The sequence below is a fragment of the Dipodomys spectabilis genome, unplaced genomic scaffold (genome assembly GCF_019054845.1).
Source record: "Dipodomys spectabilis isolate Male_0828 unplaced genomic scaffold, ASM1905484v1 ptg000158l, whole genome shotgun sequence".
Taxonomy (NCBI): domain Eukaryota; kingdom Metazoa; phylum Chordata; class Mammalia; order Rodentia; family Heteromyidae; genus Dipodomys; species Dipodomys spectabilis.
In genome coordinates, this window is record NW_024870835.1 from 6,072,718 (window position 1) to 6,098,281 (window position 25,564).

General features: G+C 33.0%; 1 protein-coding gene across 5 annotated transcripts in view; it reads right to left on the minus strand.

Annotated features, from left to right (window-relative positions):
* The window catches only part of Cntln (centlein), a 199,069-nt gene that overhangs the window by 80,448 nt on the left and 93,057 nt on the right, over positions 1 to 25,564 (minus strand). For 4 of the 5 annotated variants that reach the window (XM_042692950.1, XM_042692948.1, XM_042692949.1 and 1 more), the window contains exons 9-13: positions 24,962 to 25,135; positions 23,103 to 23,228; positions 13,528 to 13,649; positions 12,027 to 12,146; positions 5,052 to 5,152 (exon numbers count right to left, since the gene is read on the minus strand). In XM_042692950.1, coding sequence (XP_042548884.1) covers positions 5,052 to 5,152; positions 12,027 to 12,146; positions 13,528 to 13,649; positions 23,103 to 23,228; positions 24,962 to 25,135 — 643 coding nt within the window. The remainder of the gene's footprint in view (positions 1 to 5,051; positions 5,153 to 12,026; positions 12,147 to 13,527; positions 13,650 to 23,102; positions 23,229 to 24,961; positions 25,136 to 25,564) is intronic. The other variant, XM_042692951.1, reaches the window with a different exon arrangement.

A 25,564-nucleotide genomic window follows, 5' to 3' on the forward strand; every position in this document is an offset into this window, starting at 1 on the left:
TAGAATAAAAAGATTAAAAATTGCAGATATGCAAAATATTCTAAAATGCCTAATATATCCCTGAATTATAGTATAATATATATATATATATATATATATATATAAATGTCTGGTACACAGTGATATTTTAACTGATTAATAATAAATGTATGGGTTTTCTAGAAAAATATGATATAGAAAAAAGCTATTTGAAGACACATTCTATTTACAATTTAAATATTATGTTGATAACAATAAATCTTCAGGCATGCAGTGAACAAAGTTAAGTCCCATCCAAAGCAGGCAATGGTATGAAGTGGTAATGTAAGTAGCACACTGCTCCATAACACATATTCTCAGCAACCCTCTCTTTATTATTAAAAGAGATAACACTAGCAAGTTTTTAAGTAGAAGCATATGACACTACAAAATGATGCCCAGCATTTATCTCTTAAGTGTAAAATGGTCACAACATATTCATAACACCTCGCTTCTTATAAGCAAGGCTATTTTGATTATGTCCAATTGTAATATGTTCAACTGTAATGTTTTCAACTGCTTTCGATAATACTTTGTATCTGGCTAACTACTGTCAATTGTAATTCTTTCAATGCAGTTTCTTTCAATTTAATACTTTCAACTGTATGTGGCTAACCAAAAAATTTACAATTAAGATCTAAAATTAAAAAGATATAGCTACAAACTATAATAAGCAATGGGTCTATTGTATACAGAAATGACATTGAAACATAAAATTTATTGCTGTACTACATAAAGTTGACATATTTTAAAAGTTTAATGTTCAAAACTGAAGATGTAGGTGGCAGGGGGGTGGGGTGAAGAAAATGTTTTTCCCAATCTAGGTTTCTCATTTTGTATAGTAAGATGTTAATTTTTAATGTCCCTACAATTGAAATAGTAAATACACAGTAGTTCCATTTCCAATATTTTTGTAACCCTTCTTTTTAAACTTATAAAGAATGTAAAGCAATGAATATCTCTTGAATTAATGCAGTATTTGCCTAAAGGTACGTGCTTGGGTAGGAAGTAAGACCCTATTCTAAAGTAACCAGTGCAAAACAATAACAGAAAAGCTACATGTGTGTGCCTTAGCAGTGAATGACTGCAGGACTGAGCTTAGCCCCCTTGTACTATCAAAAACAAAAGGATCCAATACAAAAATTATTGATGCATTTTCTAAAAAAATTCTGCCTAACATAAAAGCACCAGCCATGCACAATTTTAAACACAAGAAAAAAATACTACAAATACAATTCAAAGAAAGTAAATTGCAAATGATAGCCTCAAAGAGCATGTGCAGGAAGTGAGCATTCATTATCTGTAAAAGGATGAAGTTGCATTGGGAAAATTTAAGCAAATTCCTGAGGATGTTCAGGACAAAAATTTCTTGCCTAAGTTCCACAAAATGCATTTATCTGTAAAAAAAAAAAAAAAAAAAAAGAAAGTTGCATTGCCAAAAAAATGGCAGGCCATAATTGGAGGTCATGCTGACAGCCAAAATTTCTAGTGGTTATATGCTTTGCCTATTCTCTATTTGTTTTACCTAAAAAGATGCAACAATCAGATACACAAGATCTCTTATGCTTAGCACCAACAGAGCATGAAAGAATTATTTGAAATTCAATTCAAACAGTTTGAAAAAAAAAGGTCAATAAATTGATCCTAGACAACACTGGCAAAGACATAGAAAAATGTCAGTCTATCTTCTTCAGGATGTCTTCATTAGCAAAGTGAAAATGCTGATGAAGGCCAAATTTAAATTGAGCAGACTAATGGAATGTCATTGTAAAAGGTAGTAATTACGAGATATCTACTAGAGATAAGACTGTACTAAAGATAAAAGAAATAATGGATACATGATGGCTATGAACCTAAGAAGTTGTTTAAATTTCGTGGGTTTTTGTAGTGACAAAAACCTTGTGAAAAGATGATTCTGTGACAAGTAATAGTTTTGATTTTTTGTTTTTTGGTATAGGGCTTGAACTCAGGGCTTCCTGCTTGCCTGGCTGGCTCACTATGCTGGCACTCTACCACTGGAGCCCCTACCAGCCCAGATTTTGCTAGCTATTTTGATGATGGAGTCTCACAAACCTTTCTAAATACTCTCTAACTATCAACTTCAATTGTCCCGATCAAAGCCTCCTGTACAGCTATGATTATAGGCATGAGTGTGTCTTCCTAATGATTTTGATGTTAAATTGGTTTTGATTTTTTTTTCTTTATTTTTACTGGGGTTCTGTTGTTGTTTCTTTCATGCTTACGTGTTCATAGTTTTTCAGAAACAATGAAGTCACTGTCTTTTTTTTTTTTAGGTAAAGCAAGTAGTGGGTTAGAGATCCAAAAAGAAAAATGTCACACTGTGAGAAATAAGATTCAGGCAAGAGTAGGAGGTAAAATGGGCTGGAAGGAGGGGAGGGGAAAGAGCAGTGTTCAGGATCTGATAAGTAAGCCTGAAGTATGATAATTAAAGGTATGAAATACAAGTGTTCAAATATGAGCTTAGACAAATTACTCATGACCTACTTAAGAGCTACTAAAACAACAGTTATTATGAAAAAGCCAGGAGAGGTATAGATGAATAGTAATTAGTAGATATTAATTGTGAGCAGCTAAAAATAACAGTGATAATAATTACGCGATAGCAAGTTAAATAAGAAATCCTATCATGTAAACAACATTTTTTTCTAAAGAGGTAATGAGTTGCATAGTAAACATATGTACCCTCATTTTCAACAAAAATTTTACCTTTCAATTTTTTTTTTTTGGGTCCGGTCATGGGGCCTGAACTCTGGGCCTGGGTGCTGTCCCTCAGCTTTTCAGCTCAAGGCTAGGGCTCTACCACTTGAGCCACAGCGCCACTTCTGGCTTTTTTTCTTTCTGCTTATGTGGTGCTGAAGAATCGAACCCAGGGCCTCATATGTGCAAGGCAAGCGCTCTACCACTGAGCCACCTTCCCAGCCCCTAACCTTTCAATTTTAACAGTGATGCATTTCCTATTACTGAACCATTTTAGGCAACTGGTTGCACATTTGAAATCTTCCAAGTTTCCTTCTTGGTTTAAAATTCTTTAAAAAAATTTTTATTGAAAAGTGATGCACAGAGGAGTTACAGTAACATAGTTCAGGTGATAGAGTACATTTCTTTTTGAACAATGTCACTTCTTCCCTCGGATTCTCCCTCGCAACATTTTGTTGTCTACTGAGTACCACTGCTGAATTAGTTCACCCTTTCTCCCACCATTTCTGTGCTTCCTCTTGCTCTCCCCAAAACAGATAAACTTACATACAAGACAAAAAGTACAGAAATTAAAAAATATCAACAAAAGGGAAAAAACAAATCAAAAACAAAAAACCTACAAAAAGTAAAATTAAAAACCTCTAGTTTCCATTTCTTGGAGTTTATTTTGATAAACATCATTTTACATTATCATATGCAGAAAGATTTTTGTTTACATGAAAATATAGAACTAAATCATTTCAAAAGTTTTTAATTTTAAATGAAAATATGAATGAATTATCAGTGATGTTGACTATAACTATAAAACAACATAACAAAGAAAATTTTACCAATGAACATAGAAATTGCTATTATTTGTCCTTATTAAATATCTCCTCAGAAATTGTGACTTAAAAAATTAGGAATTATTAATAGTACAAGAGTTCCATTGTGAAAATTCTGCATATGTACACAGCATACTGCAAGTAAGTTGCAACTTCTATTATTTACTCTGAATTACCTATCCTCCTAGGCCTCTTTTTCAAAGAGTATTTGGTTAGTTTCATTATATACTCCTCTTTTGCTCTCCCTTCTTGATGAAAATATACCCCAACAGTCCCCTTTACTTGTGTTTGCCTGTACTGGGCTTGAACTCAGAGCCTGTGTGCTTTTGATCAAGGCTATTGTGCTACCATTTGAGCCATGGCTCTACTTCCATCTTTTTGGTGGTTACTTAGATCTAAGAGTTTCACAGACTTTCTTACCAGAGTGGCTTGGATCAGGAATCCTCAAATCTCTGCTCTTTGAGCAGCAAAGATTTCAGGCATGAGCCAATAGTGACTGGCAACAGTTTCCATTTTTACTAATATTGTATTATTTTTATTGCTATCACATAAGAAAAACATACAGTACATGACTTTTTGAGGTTGGCTTATTTCACTCAATACATTAATCTTTACTTCTATCCATTCTTTGGAAAATGATGTAATTTCATTCTTCACCATGGCTGAATAAAACTACTGTGTTTATATAGCCATATTTTCTTTACCTATTTGTTGGCTGTTAAGCATAGTCTAATTTCATAGCTTAACTACTATGAATAGTGAATAGTGTTGCAGTAAACATAGTAGTATAGATATGTTTCTTGAATGTTGATTATGTTTCTTTAAATATATACCCAACGGTGGCATAACAGGGTCAGAAAGTAGATCTTTCTTCAGTACTTTGTTTTAAAGGTCTGGCATTTAAACTCAAGGATTAACACTTGCTAGGCAGGAGTTCTATTCCCTGAGTTATGTATCCTAGGCTTTTTGCAGTTTTGACTTTTCAAATAGGCTCTTGCTTTTCACCAAGTCAAACCTAGACCAAATTTTCCTATTTACACCTCTTACATAAGTAAGTATCAACTACCACGCTCACTTTCTTTGTTGATTGAGATGGAGTCCTTTAAGCTTACTCCTCAAGCTGGCCTCTGACCATGAGTCTCTCCTTCTTATCCTCCAAAGTAGAAAGGACCAAAGACATGAACTTTCAGCTATTTTAAGCCTTTTAATAAATCTCCATTCTAATTTCAATACAGTGTGTATTAGTTTCAATGCTAGCATTTATTGTTTTTGTTTTCTTGATGATTGCCATTCTGACTGGGGTAAGATGAAATCTCAACCTAATTTAGATTATAACCTTGTTTCAAATGACACTTGAATGGATTCCATTTATTTGATTTTTTTTGTAATGGTAAAAGGGAAAAAAGAGCAACATTATTAAAAGAAACTGAAGATAAAACATCAAGAACACTATAATTTAACAATTCTTGTACATAGTTTGATGAAAATTACCTTCTCTTTTCTCAGCTATACGTCTATTCAATTCTTGTATTGTTGCTTTATCAATAGACATATGTACTTTAAGTTCATCCAATTCTTCTTGAAGATTTAACCTATGAAAATTAGAGCAATAAACAATTACATGAGATGTATGAGCTTAAAAAAAAAAGAAAGAAACCGGACACTGGTGGCTCACACCTGTTATCCTAGCTACTCAGGAGGCTGAGTTCTGATGATCACTGTTTGAAGCCAGCCTAGACAGGAGAGTCCATGAGACTCTTTTTCCAATTAACCACAAGAAAACTGGAATTGGAGCTGTGGCTAACGTGGAAGAGTGCTGAAGGACAGCACCCAAGCCAAGATATGGAAATAAGAGGTTTTTCTTTGATGTTGTTATTTTAATGTACTATGTGAAGTTATTTCTTTATTCTTACTTTTTTTTCTTTTTTTTCCATATGGTTTATCCATTGTTGTCACTGTATTTGATTTTGGTACCCTGTGTATTGTATATCTGAAATAGGGAAGGGAAGGGGAACAACAAAATGGTGAGACAAAGGGCAAACTAATGCAACAGCGATACTCATCAGACAACATGTTAGAAATGAACTTTACAACTTGGGGGGTTTGCATTAAGGGGAAGGGGAAAGTAGGAGAAAAATGAGGGAGGTGGTAACAATATTTGACAAGTAATGTACTCACTACCTTATGAATGCAACTGTAACCCCTCTATACATCATTAAACTAAAAAAATCACAATTAATGTTTGACTCAAACAGAATAATAAAGAATAAAGATGATAATTGTATATAATTCTTTTAAAATTAAGAAAGATAAAAAAATAAAGAAACAGGGTTGGAAAGGTGGCTCAGTGGTAGAGTGCTTGCCTTGCATTCAAGAGGCCCTGGGTTCAATTCCTCAGCACTACATAAGTAGAAAAAGCCGAAGTGGAGCTGTGGCTCAAGAGGTAGAGCACTAGCCTTGAGCTGAAGAGCTGAGAGAGAGTGCCCAGGCCCAGAGTTCCCCACGACTGACCAAAAAAAACAAAAAACAAAAAAAAAGAAAGAAACCAATAAAAACAGTTAAAGTGTTTAAAATATAAAATAAAAATTGTAAAATAAAGGCAAAAATTAATATATTTGAATTTTATGCAACTGTTTTTTTTTTTTTTTTTTTTTTTTTTTGGTGGGGGGGCGTCCTGGGGCTTGAACTCAGGGCATAGGTGTTGTTCCTGAGTTTTTTATGCTCATGTCTAACACTCTTAAATTTAATCCAAAACTCTGCTTCTGGCTTTTTGGTGGTTTACAGGAGATAATAGTCTCATGGAATTCCCTGCCATTGTTGGCTTTAAACAGCAATTCTTATTATCTTACCCTGCTGAGAAGCTGATTACAGGCATGAGTCTCAGGTACCCAGTGCAACTGAATTTTAATATTTTAATAAAAAACTCTTTATAAACTAAAATGTTTAAAATGATTTCTTTTAACTGTATCCCAAAGAAGTTGCTAAATACTTAAAATATTTAAGTTACCAAGTAAGTTAATAAGTAACTCATTACTCATTTGCAAGAGGAAGAAGCTTACTATATTGCCTAGCCTAGTTTACTCTGAAATTATGTAGCATACACATTCACTTCAAATTTTCAGTCTTCCTGCCTCAGCCTTATGAGCACAGGAGTTACAAGCTCGGGACATCCTATCGAGCTAAATAAATTTTTGATTCTATATATTTTTATAGGTGGTATTTAGGTCTGAACTCAAGAGTCCTACAATTGTGAAATAGTTGCTTTACAACCTGATCCATGTCCCCATGGCTCTAAATAATATTTTATCATGCATTTAGTTTTTCAACCACTTTTTAACAAACATGTGAGAAACACTAAGCCAAAGATAGGCTAATGAAATATTAGTAAAAATATTAATGGATACCATTATGCTAAATAAAAGCAAGATACCCTTATTAGTACAACAGAATTGCGCTACCATGGTAAGCGTTTGCTCTAGAATAAATACATGCAGTGAGCTAAGTGAGAATGGAAATTTAAACCCAAAAGCCCTACTTAAGATGTGTCTATAGTAGGACGGGAGACAAAAATCCATTGAGTGAAAATGTAAGCATTCTAGATAAATACTAATACATATTTTTAACAATGTAGCGGGATATTACATGAGAATATAAAACTCAAAAGCTTTTCTATACAACAATGAACAGGATGAGAAGAAAACATCAGGAAAACAATTCCATTTACAATATTCTTAAAACAAAAACAAAAATTAGCTAAATGGTGGCTGATGCCTATAATCCTTCCTATTAAAGAGGCTGATATCTGAGGATCAGTTTGAAGCCAGCCCAGGCAAGTCCAGGAACTCATATCTCCAATTAGCCACCAAAAAAAACCCCAAAAGTGGAGCTATGACTCAAGTAGTAGATGCTAGCCTTGAGCACAAAAGCTTAGAGACAGGACCCAGGCCCTGAGTTAAGCCTTAGGATTTGCACACACTGATCCACACACCACCCCCACACATTAAACCCTAGTTTAAACTAAGATAAAATGCAAAGAAAGAAATTAAAAAAAACTCAAGAAGATAAAAGACCTTTCATGTTTGTGAATTGTAAGAATTTGGTGATATTAGAAGAAATATACAGATTCAAAGGACTACAAGCAAAAAATCCCAGTGTCATCCATTGCTGAAATTGATTAAGTTTTGAAAAAATACTTACAATACCAATGGTTGACAATAAACAACTGCACTCTTATGAATCGTTATGTAGAATGAAAATATGATAGTTACTTTGGAAAAGAGTTTGATAGTTATTCATATACTGACCAACTGACTCAGCAACAACTTTAAAGTATGATCATACAAGAACTGTGATATCATCTTTACTCCTAACTGTTTTCTAAAAAATCTAGGAAAGACCTAGTTTTCAGCACATGTATAAATACATTCTGTATACATCTGTACAATAAAATTCCACTTAGAAATACAAGAAGAGGCTGGGCGCTGCCAGTGGCTCATGCTATGCTTGTAATCCTAGCTACTCAAGAGACTGAAATCTAAGGATCATGGTTCAAAGCCAGCCTGGACAGGAAAGTCCATGAGACTCTTATCTCCAATTAACCACCAGAAAGCCAGAAGTGACTCTGTGGCTCAACTGGTAGAGCACTCACCTTGAGCTAAACAGCCCAGGGACAGTGCCCAGGCCCAGAGTTCAAGCCCTATGACCAACAACAACAAAAAAAGAAACACAAGGGAACAAACTGAATGAACCCAAACAAGTGACTGTCAAAGATATTATGCTGAATGAAAAAACCCGGCCTTTATAAAGTTATATAGGTGTAATAATAATTAATAATAATATAAAATACAACATTTGAAAAAGGAAATGCTGCAAGGAAAGAGAATAAATCAGTGGTTGTCAGGTGTTGGTGCTGAGAGGCTGTGAAGAGTAAGGGTAAGAAGAACTTTTATTTTTTAATAATTAGGAAATTGTTTTAAAATGTTGTTCCTGAATGAGGGAATACTTGCTCAAATCTATACGCATGTTATAAATTATATAAGTATACACTGAAAAAGTTAATGTATATATATTTAAGAAAACAAAGGAAAACAAAAATTTCCACCCCATCAGTAAACAAACTTCACGAAAAGACTTTCTGTAATTCCTATCTTCTCCATCATACTTTTTTTTCAGGAGTGGGAGCAAAAAAACAGAAAGAGAATGCAAGTCACTTTGTTCAAGCTGCAGTATTGGCACATTTTTATATTTTCATTGTTTAATTATCTTTTTTTTTTTTTTTAACTTTTTTTTTACTTTTTTATTTTTTTAATTTTTGCTTATGTGGTGCTGGGGAATCGAACCCAGGGCCTCAAGCATGCAAGGCAAGCGCTCTACCACTGAGCCACCTTCCCAGCCCCTGTTTAATTATCTTTAAGTAGTTGTACAAAGGAGTTACCATTTATCAAAGCAGTTTATATATCTTGAGTAATGTCACCCCTTTTAAGAGTCTCACTCATTCCTCCCCTACCTACTCCTTCACTCCTTCTCTCACTCTTCATAATTTTGTAGAATATATTGGAATTCTTGTCTGCATTTTTCATCTCTTCATTCATCTGTCTCTTTCTCTTTAACCTCACCCTATCCTTTTTGAGTATCTGCTTCCTGGAGTTATTTTGCTGAATTTTGATTTTGCCTTTCTAAGGAATTACATTCTTTGAGATCTTTCTTGAATCTACCATATTTCAGTTAATACATTTGTATAAACCTGATTGCCACACAATGTATTATGCATTTATAAGCTAAATCGAGCTTACATATATAAGGGAAAACATGCATCCTTTTGTCTCTCTGAGCTTGACTTACTTCACTTAAAATAATTTTTTCCGGTTCTTTCCATTTCTTTAAAAATGGTACAATATCATTCTTTCTAATGCATCCATTAGATTTAGGTATTTATACCTCATTTTCTTGATCCATTTGTCTAATACGGGGATCTGGGCTGACTCCATACTTTATGGTGAGTAGTGCTACAATAAACATGGCTGTGCTTTCTTTACTGCATCCTGGTTTGAAATCTTTAGGGTAAATGCCCAGGAGTGGAACTGTTGAACCAAGGGGTAGGTTCTGTGTTTTTAATTTTTCTGAGGAACTTTCACATTGCTTTCCAAAGTGGCTGAGTAAGTTTATGTTACCACCAATAATGTGTTAGGTTCTGTTTTGGTTGTATCCCCACCAGTATCTGTTGTTGCTTGTTTTCTTGATAATGGCTACTCTAACTGGGGTAAGGTAGAATCTGAGTGTTGTTTTGATTTGCATTTCCATTGAGCATTCCTTCATGTGTCCATTGGCCATTTTTACTTCTTCTAAGAAGACCCTCATTAGCTCATTAGCCCATTTATTGAGTTCTTGGCTTTTTGAGCATTAATTTTTTAAGCTCTCTGTAAATTCTGGATATTAGGCTATTGTCTGATAAGCAGCTGGCAAAATTTTTTTTCCCATTTTGTTAGCTATCTTTTAAGCTTATTGGCTGAAGTTTCTGCCCAGCAGTTTGATGCAGTTCAATTTCTTGTCTTTCTTTGATTTGTTATGCTGGATCTTTATTCAGAAAGCTTCTATTTATGCCCAGGAGCCCTAATGTTTCCCCTGCTCTTTCCTGTGTATACCAAATAAGCAACTTGAGAATAGAATTGTTATCTAATTTTCTCATTTCATTAACCAAGCACAGTACCTAACACATAATATTAGCTCAGATATATTTACATATGTGAACTATACAAGTATTTAGCAAAATAACCTAACAGTTACCATGAAAATGTTTACCACATAGAGTTTATTCACTATTTTAGCATTCTTTTAAAAAAATCACTACCTTATACTAAAAGTTAAAACTAGTTTAAAGCCAGATTTTACATATGGCTAACTTATACAAATAATAACAAGGAAACTATTCCACAGTTTAACAGTAACTCAGCATTTTATTCAAAGTGCTGTTTGTAACATACAAAATGTGAATTAAATGTACAGAAAGTACATTAAAAGTTGTTGCCTAGGGCTGAAAGGCTAGACAAGTTAGGAGTATGATAATTACATTGTGTAAGTTTTTAGAAGATGAGAATACTCTAAAATTAATTGTAATAATGATGGTGGATAGCTCTTTGAATATAGTATAAGCCACTTAATTATATGCTTTATAGGAGTGAATTATATATGTGGTTCCATGGTTTCTGAATTATATTTCACTAAAAACATACAAAACCATCAGGAACTGTTTGAGGATATTCTATATAATCTATATTCTGCATAGTCTATAAAATAATTTTCAAGAGAAGTGACTCAGCATTACATGTTTACCACAAATAATATACTCTAAGAGGTAAATGAGAGCGTATACATCTAAATCTGATAAGGTCATCTTTAAAAGTTTATCATTATATAGAAAAGGCTGAAATTCAGTTATGTATGTTACTTCATATATAAAATAAACTGATTTAGAGCTAAGAAAAAATCAAGGACATTTAATTGTAATATGTCACATGATGCTAAATTCTAGCAAAGTAAAAGTCATCCAGTCTTTAGATCTGTATGGGCTTAGTATCAAAACTTAACTCTACATGAGAAAATAGATAAGTAACAGGAAAGGCTAATTATATTTAGTTTAATTCTTCTTTAAGAAAAAATGTGTTCATTCCTTGCCAGGCTGAACATTATAGCATATGCATTATAAGATCAAGCAAATAAACTGTATGTTTTCTAAAATATGAGTATCCTTCATCAAGTTTTATACTTAGGGCAACTAAAAGACCTATGTGGAAGGATCAGCATTAAACCCAAAGGACAGGAAGTGCACAAAAAGAAAGCAAGCAATTCCCTTGTGTCTTTTGCAGGTCACTACCAAGGACCATGTTAGCAGATCCACACCAGACCCTTAACAGGCAGTTCTGCTGCTACCAGTAATTAGCTTGGACAGCTCTGGCTCCAAGAGTAGCAGCAAGGCTACACCATAATGAGCTCAGCTGGGATTAGCAGGACAGGGCAGGGAACCAAGAGAGCTCAAGCATTCTGCATTGCGTATATATCTAAGAGATCAAACAAGGATGGCTGGCTAGGTTATCCCCTCTCCACCTCATTCCAAAAATGAAGCACGGCAGTCTCTAAAATACAGGCTAATGAGGAGCGACACCTCCAACAGATGAGAGCCACATTAATTAACACAATCCCTAGATCATATTATACAGTTTCCATCAGACAGAGCAAATGTGCAACTTGTTATTGCATAATACACACACATACACACACAAACACACACTCATATATATGTATTCTAAAAGACAGTCTTTTTGTTGTTACTTTTTTGGACAAAATCCAGATAATTTCCTTTTTAAAATTTTATAAGGTATTTCTCTAATGGCCTTTAAACCACAAAATAATTCCTCTATAATGTTCATTTAAGTCCATATATTTAAAAAAAGAAAAGAAAGAGAAACTCACTTTTGAATCATTAGCTCCTGGTTTTCCCTTTTGAAATATGCCAGCTCATTCCATACAGCATCAGAATCTTCTTGTCGAAGTTGTTGGGGATCAGCTCTCTTTATTTTTCTGATTTCAGTCCTATTTTTAATGAAATTTTTGTTTTCCTCAACATATTTAAAGTGAAATATAAATTAATTTATAGATTTCTTAGATTTTAGAAATATAAGTATCTGTTGACTAAATTTCAATTACTAATTTCACGTTCACTAGTTATGGATTTATTTTCTAAGTTATTAGTGTAAAGAAATTAAAATCCTATGTAATACTTTCCTAAAGCTAAACTGTTACCAAGGAAAGCAACTTTTAAGCAAATACATAACATTCTTAAATTTCTTTCATTCATTCCAGCACAGAATAACAGGTATAAAACATAAACTGGAGGAGTATAACCATTTTTATTATAAGCAGTCAACTGAACTAGAATTTTCTGCCATCCAATCTGAAAGTAGTAGAGATGCCCTGTCTTACAATATGCTATTAACAGTGAACATGTCAGAAAGCAGTTTCTCTTCAGCAGTGATTACCAGAAAAGTTAGGTATGCAGAGGCTACATCTAGGAAAATTGACTTGATTACTGCTTTACTAACATATGATTGGAAATATTTTCCATTCATCAAAGCAAAAATTAGATGTGATGATTTTCAACAAGTAATTTCGAATAGCCTTTACATTTTCATTTTCTGTACATAAAACAAACTCTTCATTTTATTTTTTAAAAATGCTGTAGTGACCAAATTAGAAACAGTATTTCTCTATAGAACAGACCAATGTGTATCATCAACATTGCCCTAAAGGATCCATCTCAAAAGATGAGATGGTAGTAGATTTTCTGTACTCATTCAGTCCTTTGCCCTCTGTTGATACTGTTAACAAGGGAGCCACTTAGAAATAACCAAGATCTGAACACCTGTTCAGAGCAATTGAACTGAGACCACCAATTCATTCAAATAAGCTAGAGAACAAACTGATGGATAGTAAAGATCTTCAAATTACATATTAGGTTGAAATAGTCTTAGGACAGTTAACTATATATGTGAATTATATATATTAATTTTACATTTCTCTATTTTTTATTAAAATGTAAATCACTGCATTATAAAAATTTTAATACTTCTTTTTTACTTATTTAAAAGCAGATCTGTATAGTAACTATTTTCTTGATAGTAACTATTTTGCACTGAATATATTCTTTAATTAGATTATTCCACACATATTACAATATATACAATAATTCTTAAGTACCTACTGCTATTGACATCTTCAAATGATAAGAAAACTTATAGCATGGCTGGCACATTTCTGTTTTCATTTATTATATTCTGCATTTAAAATTTATAATAAAGATTTGACTACCAAATAATGTCTTTAAATCCAAACAAAAGCCATTAAAACAACTATATAATGCTATACCATTCCATTTAATATTTAGGGAAATGTCTTTATGAGCCATGTAACTCACATGCCACTGCCTTCTTCCCACTGTTTTAATTGCTCTTTTACTGCTCTGTAGTTGGTCTGTAACATCTGTAGCCTTTCTTTGCGTTTTTCATGGGCATCTCTTAGCTCATCATTTTCTTGGCACTACAATACAAAGAAGGTTTACAAGTTTGCAGGAAGTATTGATATAATGTTTTGTGTAAAAGGTTACCCATCTAAGTGATTTTAAAAGAAAATAAGGTGAAAAACTGAATGTCTTTATATTTCTTAAGCAAAAGGGAAGAAATTCCTAAAGTAACAAAATGCAATACATTGGTTTGATAAAGTTGCTCAGCTCACTGAGCAACTTAATCTATTCAAATAATTTCAAAATTTTGCTGTCAAATTAGTCCCATGGAATAGGATATTGTAATAAACATACAAAATTCTGTAAGTATATTTTGTAAATTTTTAATATTTTGTTTCCCAACAACACAAGAATTTATCTATATATAATAGATGATTGGTTTGTTAAAAAATAAAGACATTATTAAGATTAATTCTTCAGAACCCTTACTCATACTTAAATATATAATAAGGCATAAGGAGTTCACAAAAGGAAGAAAATAAGGCTGAATCTATATTAAAAAACAAAAAATTTGGCTTTTGGGGGGATAAAGACACAGTCAACAACTTTTAAAAGTATATGGCACATGAGATAAACATTCATTAGATATAAACACAAATAAACTTTATAAAGGCCAAATTCTTAATCTTTAGAAGATATTCACATTTTTATGAACTAAGTTTCTTTAATAAGGAACTTCAATTCCTTCAATTAAAAGAAATATTCATATTTCTATGTAAGTGAACTTGTATGTTTATTTGCTGGGAAAAACAATATGGACAACAAAGGCATTATGCATGCCCTGCGAAGACACAAAGCAAAAGTTTGGCTTTTTCACTCTCTCCTCTTCCTAGGTATTATTAACAGTGATGTACTTCCATTGGAATTCAATTTTCTTGACCATTGATGTGTCACCTCAATAGTGAAGCAATGCTTTATAGTTTCTACAACTTCAGTGCATTTCCATCTGTCTCATCAGTATGAATACTTTTACTTTCTGCTTTGATTATACTTCCATTAAGATTGTTCTTTTAAGTAGCTATCAGGACATAGTGAGTGTTACAGATACGAAGAAATACAGTATTCTACATGCCTTATGGAAATGACAGTGCTTATAATCCAAAAGTATGAAAATAGAACCTTTTGACAGGATCATATTATTTCAAAGAGTTTCAGAATGTATGCAAGTTATCAGCTATTGCAAACTTGCCAAAAGGCAGTATCCGTATGATAAATGAAAAACTTCCAGATGCTAAGTTCAATTTTATTCATTTTATTGAAGAACCACACAGAAAGGGCCTGTAATATGCAAGATATTAAGTATTCACAAATCTAGATCTTGTTGCCAAGTTGTTAAATCTTACCGTGAATCCAGTGTATGTCAGTTTCTCCATGTTCAAAATAGTTATTTAAATCCCTTCTTCTAAGGCAACAGGAATAAATTAATCTTAAACTTGAATTTTCCATCCTACAGATGACTACCAATCTAAATATTAGTTTACTTCTTTGACCTATAAACTTCCTAATCATAAGTGTGCTAAGTGAATAATTTCAGTTAGCCAAATAAAACACTGATCATTAATGATCATTAATGATAACACTGCTATCATAGATGACATGGTTCTAATTATTTGGATTCCTAAGAACCAAGATCTACAAAAAAATAAAAAATTAATAGGAGAAGCCCTAGGTCTCCTTGGCAAAAGGCTGAAATTTTCTTAATAGAGACACAGAAACACAACAAATCAAAGAAAGGTTGGACAAATGGGATTGCATGAAATTACAGAGCTTCTGCATGGCAAAGGACATAGCTAGCAAGATCAATAGAAGGCCCACGGAGTGGGAGAAGATCTTCACTAGCCATACAACAGACAAGGATCTCATATCTAAAATATACCTGGAACTCAAAAAATAAAATCCCTCAACAACAAATCTTCAAAGAAACAACTGCCCAATAAATAAGTGGGCTAAAGACTTAAAAGAGAAACTTCTCTGAAGAGGAAAGAAGGATGGCCAATAGACACATGAAGAAATGCTCAACCTTCCTAGCCATAAAAGAAAAGCAAAGATGCTGGAGAGGATGTGGACAGAAGAGAATCATACTGCATTGTTCGAAAACTTTACAAAAATCTAAATGTTAGATAATAAGACTTCACAAAAAATGTTCCTACAAGAACAGATGGCAGATGAAGTTACTTGTCAAAAGTTGATAATCTTAAAAGAATTAATAACTCTATATTTCATTTGACATGAGATTAAAAGCAAAATTGTGCTTTATTTAGGAAATATTACCACCAAATTTCTTAACAAAAAAATTTTAGACTCACTAGGAAATCTACCAAATCTCATATATCACTTATGATATATTATACTTTATAGGAGACATATAAATCATAGCACTGAAATGCTCCCACTTCTGATTCCTAAAGCCTTAGTAAAAATGTTCAATAGTGGCAAATAGTTTTGGTTTTCCTGTAGTAACTCAATTAATAGCTATTTCCGTTAGCTAGTTATTATAGTCAAAGATTTTATTGATATGTTTTCTGCTTTAATTTTACTTGGTGTTTGATTTATTATCTCTAACACTAGGATATTTGCAAAAGTTTTAGAGTTATTAAAAGTTAAACTATTTAAAACCAAACTAAGGATTATTTGTAACTCAATATAATAGAAATAATAATTCTTCTTAAAGACAGTTTTACCCATATATAGTTAGGTTAATGTGCTAAACTAATCTTGGCACTAGTGTTTATTTGTCCTACTCCACAAACGAAAACTTTACAAAAATCTAAATGTTAGATAATAAGACTTCACAAAAAATGTTCCTACAAGAACAGATGGCAGATGAAGTTACTTGTCAAAAGTTGATAATCTTAAAAGAATTAATAACTCTATATTTCATTTGACATGAGATTAAAAGCAAAATTGTGCTTTATTTAGGAAATATTACCACCAAATTTCTTAACAAAAAAATTAAGTATATGAACTGATACTGTTTATATCACTAACTCAAAGGACACATACAAAAACATTACAATGTATAATTGATAGCCAATGAATGAGATTCATTCATGAGAACACTCTAAAACTGCTAAACTACCATCTTCATAGTTCTGTGTACAAGCAAGTTTGAATGACTAAAATTTGTATCAGCTAATTTATTCAAAGATACTTATAAACTCATTTTTAATTTCATAAAATAGAAACTTTTATCTAGCCTGATTTGGTTAAAACCTCAATAAGAATAAAGCAAATAAAAACAGCACAAGTTCTGATGATAAAGCAGTGACTCAATGTTAAGGGAATTAGAACAAGGTTTTATACAAGTAAAAATAAAATGAAGTATTGAATAAAATACCAAAAATCCCATTATGAAAATTTAGTTTCAGCAAATTTTATAAAATACATATGAAACATACATATCATGATTCTGAAAAAAGGATATGTAAACTATCGTTGACAGAAAATTAAATAGCATTGAGAAGTGTTAATAGAATCAAGTAATCAAATGCATGAAAGTCAATGAAGTAGGAATCCAAGGTTTCACAAAAATAGTAAGGATTTCATAAAACTCTAATGTGCTCATTTCTAAAGTTTATTTTAGAAGTTGTTAGATCACAAAATTCATAACATTAGAATTACAGTTGAGTGAACAAATGCGATCACGCTATTTAGTATACACTATGTGGAAAATGACTTATGTAACTTGTGAGAAGGGAAGTCAGGGGTGACACTTTCCAAAAGAAAAAAATGTACTTATTACCTGACTTATGAACTGGCAGCCCATATCTACACACTTTTATAGTACCAATAAAATTACTTTTTAAAAGCAGTTATTTCTTTTATATCATTAGTAGTTGTTATTTCTTTTATATCATTAACTTAGTTATTATTTATCACATGACAATGATAAACCATCTTAAAATATGTAAGGGTATTCACAAAAGAAAATACAAGAAGATCACATTAATAAGTGTACAAATAAATGTGTAAACTTACTGCTGATATAATAAAGAGCATAATCTCAATGTATCAAAATGCATATATAAATGTTATATGCCCCATTGTGGAAACTATATCTCCCTCCCTCTTTTAATTCACCTGGGAAAATCAGCCTTGGACTGTACAACTGTCTCTGGTTCCATGGATTCTGTCTTCTATGTTTAGTTCAGCATCTCCTCTCTTCCAATGGACATCAGCAAGTTGGAAGATATTAATAAGTATAATATAGCCAATATGAAAAAATGTACATTTCAATAGGAGAAAACATGTACCTTTCACAGTACACATTGATATTCTAAAGTCTCACAAAAGAAGAGACTGTTAACTAATTGTCTATAATAATTATTTAAGCATGGAACATTTTTGGCAATCTTTATCTGAACTTCTCCATTCATCCCTTGAAGCTGTAATTGTACTTTCCTAATAAAAACATTTTAATATAAAAAGACTTAGCATTGGGCTGGGAAGGTGGCTCAGTGGTAGAGCACTTGCCTTGCATGCTCAAGGCCCTGGGTTCGATTCCTCAGCACCACATAAGCAAAAAGAAAAAAGCCGGAAGTGGCGCTGTGGCTCAAGTGGTAGAGCACTAGCCTTGAGCTGAAGAGCTGAGGGACAGTGCCCAGGCCCAGAGTTCAGGCCCCACAACCGGACCCAAAAAAAAAAAAAAAAAAAACTTAGCATGTATTAGTGGTTAACAGTCTACAAAGGTAATACTCAGATGAACAAATATATTTTAAAATTCAAAAGTCATGTGTTACAGGTTGAATTATGAAACTCTGTCTCCATTCTCAGAAACAATGTATGTTAGATTCCTAAGTCACAAAATATATGATCTTATTTGGAGACACTGACATTCAAGTTAAAATTAAGTCATTAGGTAGACCTTAATCCAATATGACCAATATCCTTTGTTAAAAGAGGAAAGATTAACACAAGGAAAGGCCAGACTCTATAGTCTGACATCTATTATCTTAGTTACTCAGGAGGCTAGGATCTCATGGTTCAAAGCCAGTCCAGTAACAAACCTGAGACTCTTATCACCAACTAACAAGTAAAAAGTCAGAAGTGAAGGTGTGGCTCAAGTGGTAGAGCACTAGCTTCTTCAGAGTACACAGGCCCTGAGCTCTACTGAAGTAGAGTGCGTGTGTATGCGCACACGTGCGTGCGCACACGCGCGCACACACACACACACACACACACACACACACACACACACAGGAGAGAGATGTGAAAAATAATATAAAAATAGGAAAAATAATATAAAAATAGGAAGAATGCTACTTACAAGACAAGGCATTCCCAAGGCTTCGAGAGGTAAGAGACAAGAATATAACTGATTGCCTCTTGCAGTGCTTGAAGGAACCAAACTTACTGCTGTCTTGGTTTAAGACCAAGTTACCTCCATAAACTTTAGACAATAAATTTGTTGTACTAAGCCACCCCAATATTTTGTTATAGGAAATGAACAGACATCATTGACATCATCATCATCATCATCATCATCTTTATCATCATTATTCTTATTCTTATTATTTAGTGTTGGAGCTCAAACCCAGGACTTTAGCCAGATACCGGTGACTCCTGTCTATAATCCTACCTAATGAGGAGGCTGAGATCTGAGGATTGTGGTTCAAAGCCAGCCCAGGCAGAAAGGTCCTTAAGATTTCTAATTAACCACCAAAAAGCCTGAAGTATGGAAATGTAGATCAAGTGATAGAGAACCAGTCTTTAGAAGAAAAGCCAAGCTAGAACACATGGCCCTGAGTTGAACTTCCAATACCAGTATAAAAATGAAAAACACCAACAACCAAAAAAACCAACATGCTAAATATACATTCTACCAGTTAACTATATCCCCAGACCCAGGCATACTATTAATCAAACTACTTTAGACTTAATGCACTTAAATAGTAACAAAAATGTTAACATTATACCATAATAAGCTGTAATAGAATAAGGAATTTTATCTCTACAAATATGATAGTTTTCCTCATTACACCAAACTAAAGCTATAAAAGGACTCTGGTTTCAATAAATCTTCTTAGATTACTTTACTATATATTTTGTTCACTAACTTCTTGTCTTAAATATCCTTGAGTATAGTGTTTTTCCCTTTAAGAAATTGTACTAAATGATAAAATGAAGAAAAACTTTTGCTCCTGTGTTTCATCATTTGAAAAATCTGTGAAAGATGACATACATTTGAAATTCATGATTTTTATCAATTAAACTGAGAAAAAATGTGAATAAAGAAAAACTACTAAGAAGAAATTTTGTGAGGACAAGAATTTTACTCTGAAAATAAAATTGTATAGTTAGCTAAGAAATCAATAGTCAAAATAAGCCTAAAGATAAAAATCAAAATAGCCTGTCTGAGATTCTTTTTTTTTTTTTGTCTGTTACTAGAGTTGGAACTCACTCTCACACTTTCTAGGTTTGCATGCCAAGTGGGTACTCCACCACTTGAGCTACAACTTCAGCCCAGATTTTTGCTGGTTATTTTGGAGACAGAATCCCAAGGATTTTCTTGCCTGACTCATTTTGAACCACAATCCTCCAGATCTCAGCCTCTTAATGAGCTAGGATTGCAAACCTGAGATACCAAAACCAATCTGAAACTAGATTTTTTTTAAAAAAAAATCAAGAAATGGAAGATAAGAAATCAGATCTAAAATGTCTTTGAATTGTTACACTCCTTCTTGCTAAAAAGAAGGGACTATTAGCCACTTTGTAGACCTTGGGGACAAAACAAGCAGAGACTCTACTCTGAGATGGTTAGCATGATGTGTCAAATCAGGTGCCTAGATCCTTGGGTAAACAAATATCTTAGTCTTTTTGGATATGATTAATATTTTTAATAGAGTGCTATGGCTTGAATAACGTTTGTATTTGACCCGCATTAATCATATAGTAAAATTTAATTCTCATTGTACACAGTGGAAACTTAACCTGAAATGGCATTCAGAGTTCGTAGCTTAGAGATGTGATCAAGCTTAGACCAGGTCACTAGGACTGAGTTCCTAGGAGTGAATCCCAATGGTCTTATAAGAAGAGAGAAAGAAATAAGAAAGAGCATAAGATTTATATTACAAAGAGGTATACTTCCAATTGCAATAAAATTCTCTATACTTCCTCAGGACTGTACCACTATGAAGAATCATCAGACACATCCATCTGCAGAACTGTGAGCAAAATAAACCTTTTTTCTTTATAACTAATACAATGTTTAGTATTATGATCAAAGTAAAACATACTAATACACTGAATAAAGCATAATGCCCTCTTCAATGTAGATGGCCTTCAACCATCCACAATGAACCAATTTTGTTTCAGAAGACACAAACTTGAAGTAAAACTTTTTCTCCTAAATAGTAACTATATACTATATGAAAAATAATGCAAATTTTATTGTTGGGTCTTAATGGTAGAGCGTCTGTCCAGCATGCACAGGTCTAGAGTTCAATCTCTATCACTAAAAACTTATGAGAAACATAAGTATAATGATCAAGGTCTGAGGCTGGCCTTGGGCAAAAAAGTAAAGGCCCACTCTAGGCACTGGTGTCTCACACTTGTAATCCTAGCTACTCAGGAAGCTGAGGTCTGAGGATTGAGGTTCAAAACCAACCTGGGCAGGAAAGTCTGCTTATCTCCAACTAACCACCAGAAAACTGCAAGTGGCACTGTGGTTCAAGTAGTAGAGCACTAGCCTTGAGCTGAAGAGCTGAGAGACAGTGCCTAGGCCCAGATTTCAACTGACCAAAAAAAAAAAAAAAAAAAGGGAAAGACCCTATACAAAAATAACTAAAGCGAAAGAGGTTGGGGATATGGATCAAGTGATAAACCTGCTTATTAACAGGTCTTATGTTTAAACCTGGGTCAGGGCAGGGTGGGGAGAGGGCAGGAAGAGAGGAGGGGGAAGGAGGAGGAGAGGAGGAAGAAGGGGAAAAAGAGGAGAGGGGGAAGGGGAAGCAGCAGCAGCAATTGCCTCATGGTTCTGAGGTCCTAAGTTCCATACCTGTACCACCAAAATCTGTTATTTAATCAGTCTTCAGTCACACAAAATTGGAACAGTATGTGTGAAGAAGATCCTCTGATAAAAAGTGATATGGTGAAAGACGTAAAGATGGAATATGATATTTGACTTGGATTGTTTAAAATGGATAATGAATGATTTTAAGATATAAATGTAAATGTGCTGTGGATAAGACTTCCCTGGTAACTTACTATTTCAGCTAGCAACTGTAATTGTAACTCTGTAACCCTGTCACTCTGTAACTCTACTTCTGCTATTTTCTGAGCAATGCGAGCCCTAACCCAGCAGAACCATCCCCACCCTTTGTTCCCCTGCTTCCCACCAGCAAAACCTTGGTGGGAAATTTAAACTTAAAGTGCACATTTCTTGTAACAATCATTGGATAAAACCAACACCCAGCCTCCCCCTTTCCCCACCGGGCTGGCCCTCAGGGCCGTTTCCTGGGATCGCAACTCCAGGTGCGGTCCTCGTGTGCAGTCCTCATGCATCAGCATTTTCCCTCAATAACATCTTTTACATTTTCACTGCTGGCTGAGTGGTCTGTCTCACAGCCTCTCCCCACTACAAAAAGAATTCACAAAGTAAAAACTAGTAAGTCTAACCTTTCAAAGTCAAACCAATACAATATTAAACTTGGCCAGAGTGTCCATTCAAATGTTGCATGTTATGAGACAAAGTCAGCTGAAATGATAAAATAATGGATTTTTTTTATAGTACTGAGTATTGAACATAATCCTCACAATTAATAACACTACTACTTGAGCATATACCAAGAACTTTTTGCTATAGTTAATTTTTAGACAGGGTCTTGCACTTTTGACTGGGCCACCACTTGAAAGTGAACCTCCTACCTTCTCCCTATAGTTGGGACTATAAAAGTGAAGCACTATGCCTTGTCAAAATACTGGTGTTAATTTGCCATTTTTACTATGTATTATGTTTGTTTGTTTGTATGTATTTTTTGTGGAACTGATACCAAACTCTGTCTTTTATGTTGGACAATGGTTGTAATATTGAGTTACATCCTTAGCCTTGACTAAGTTTTACATACAGGATAACTATAAATCACTTAAAATAGTAGAGTTTTCAAACTCACTTTTAGTTTTATAGATAGATATAAATATGTATCATATATAATAAACATAGTAAATTCTCTTTCCTCTTCCTAGAGTTCTATGTTTTTCTCTCTGAGAAATTTAATAAATGTATTACCAACTTACAATAAAAATACAAATAATTTGAAAGTAGTGAATATATATTTCATTTTGAAGTAGCAAATATTTTTATTACATTATGATCCTCAGAAATATTAAAAACAAGAGACAGGCTACATGCTTTTTTCAGGCAATTAAATTCAGGCAAGAAAAATGACAAATAGTAATTTGTAAAATGAATGTTTACTTGGTATATTTTTGTATTTGCATGGTTACTACTAAAGAAATGATTCAATGTTCACCTTTAGCTGTAGTATCTTCTCTAAGTTTTCAATCTTTCTTTCAGCCATTCTCAGCTTCCTTAACTCCTCAGAGTCCAAGAAAGAGCTCTTTGGGGACAAAGACCTTGAATGTTTCACAGGTGGTTCCTTGAGAATAAAACAAGGACATGGTTGAGCTAGTTGAAACACTGGATTATAAAAGACATGCAAAATTAAAGAACAAGTAATTTTGAATACTAATAATGAATTATAAAAAAAAAAAGTCCTGCATGGAATACCAGAGAAATAACAAGCGGAATTACCACAGTGCTACCACTAAAGGTTTCTCTGTGACTCGTTAATGAGAATATTCATTTACATTTACATTGTTTCTTTCAGAATAATGATGTCCCATTAGGGAAGACTAAAGGGTTATAGACTCAGAAATGCAAGAAACCTCATTACAAAGGAGGGGATAGAGGCTGGTCTAATTGCTCTATAAGGGTCCAAGGTTACACTTGATAGGACAACCAGAAACAAGAGGGAAAGGATTTTTTCCCTTTGAAATAGTTTAACACACTGTGAAGTTGAAGGAACAATATGCTAGAGGAATATAAATACAACAGACAGTAGATCTTATACCATAATGACCATATGGTCATTAACTATAATGTGGCTAACTAGAGACAAGAATGTGTGTTTATATTATGTACAGTTTCATATACCAATCTGGAGAATATGAGAAGGCAACTATTAAGCTGGGCAACATAGTGTTCATCCTAATGCATGTCCTTACAAAAAATAAAAAAAACTTGTATAAAATGTATTCCTTTTTTATTAAAAGAAGACCATCGATGCAGTACATTTTTAAACTTTAGCAATACAGTAAGCAATCAAAGAAAGACCTATAATGTTGCATTTCTATTTTACAAGAATGTTTAATTTAAATAAACATGGCAAGATATATATGATACAGTTATGATTTTAAAATGAATAATATTCATTCCTCTGAATAACAATATTACAGGGACTCATAAGAGTAACACAGACTCATGGGTCTAATTTCAAATGCTTCCTCTATTATGACAGTTTGTTTACTCGAGAAAAAAATGGAAAAATTACTGTGAAAAGTTTGTTTTATATATAAAAAAAAATTCTCCCTGTATTGCTGATGTAAAAAGTTTAAGAAAAATAATCTAAATATCCTTACTTATAAAGGAATGTCTTACTTATAAAGGAATGTCTTTTCCTCTTATGTGGAAATACAATAATTAATAAAACTACAATGTGTAATGAAATTTTTGTATTAGTCAACAATCTAGGGAATCTTTTGATATATGACTTAAATATGTAATGAATACTAAAAAGGGAAAACTCAAGACATTAATGAGAATATCCTATACAAAAGACGTTCATTTTTTTCTACCTCTTTAAACCTATAAAATACCAATACATGTTAATGTTATATTTATTATTTTATATCCCACATTGACCATATATTGAATATTTTATTAGAATAAAAACTTAGAAACACTTTTACTTCCACTAAATTTAAGAACTGAAAAATAACCATACCATTTTTAAAAGAAATAACCAATACTGTCCCATTTTATTATAGATAAGAGATACTTAGGAAAACATTTCAATGTAAGTATATAATTCACTAACAAAACAGGAATACTACTAACAATATACTCAATTACGTAATTAGGAAAAATATTATTTAGGCTTTAAAAGGGAGTATTTCCTACTCCTTGGATGCCTTTTAAAGATCATTTAACACATAATATTGTTTAATTTCAATAAACACAGACAAGGAAGTACATAACATTGTTTCTGAACTTTATCTTTTGGATTGTCAGCCTCATCCTAAAAAACACAAAGTGACAAGAGGTCTCTACCTTCTGTTTTCCTTCAGTACTTATCATAATGCTCTTCTCTGGAAAAGTGTTGGTACAGTTATTCTCAGATAGCTTTTGACTTGCAATTTTCAGTTTCTCTTGCAAATACTCAATTTCAGACTTTTGTGAGACCATTAGTGTTTCTAAGCTTGTTAGTGATGGCTGTTCAGACACCTATTTTTTAAAAATATATTAATAAATATCTAGGCTATGGTTATATATTAGTTACTAATACATGAAAATACTACATGTATTACATTATACACATTATAAGCATTCATGGAAAGCTCATTTTAACAGTAAACTATAAGCTATAAGGAACTAGAGCACAGCTCAGTAGCAGAAGTTATACACATCACACTCAAGGCACTGTGTTCAATCTCTAGACCCCACTTTAAAAAAAAAAAGCTAACTACCATTACTTAAAATGTATCATATAATAGAAGATAGGTCTCAATAAAACAACAAGAGTCTATATGTCTAGATATATATTTTCATAAAGAGTTTCGTGGTTTCATGAAATACACTATTCATGTATAATTGTACATAGTTCCTCGTGATATAACATATCACTGGATCATCAAGAGTCAAACAGTAGCCTAG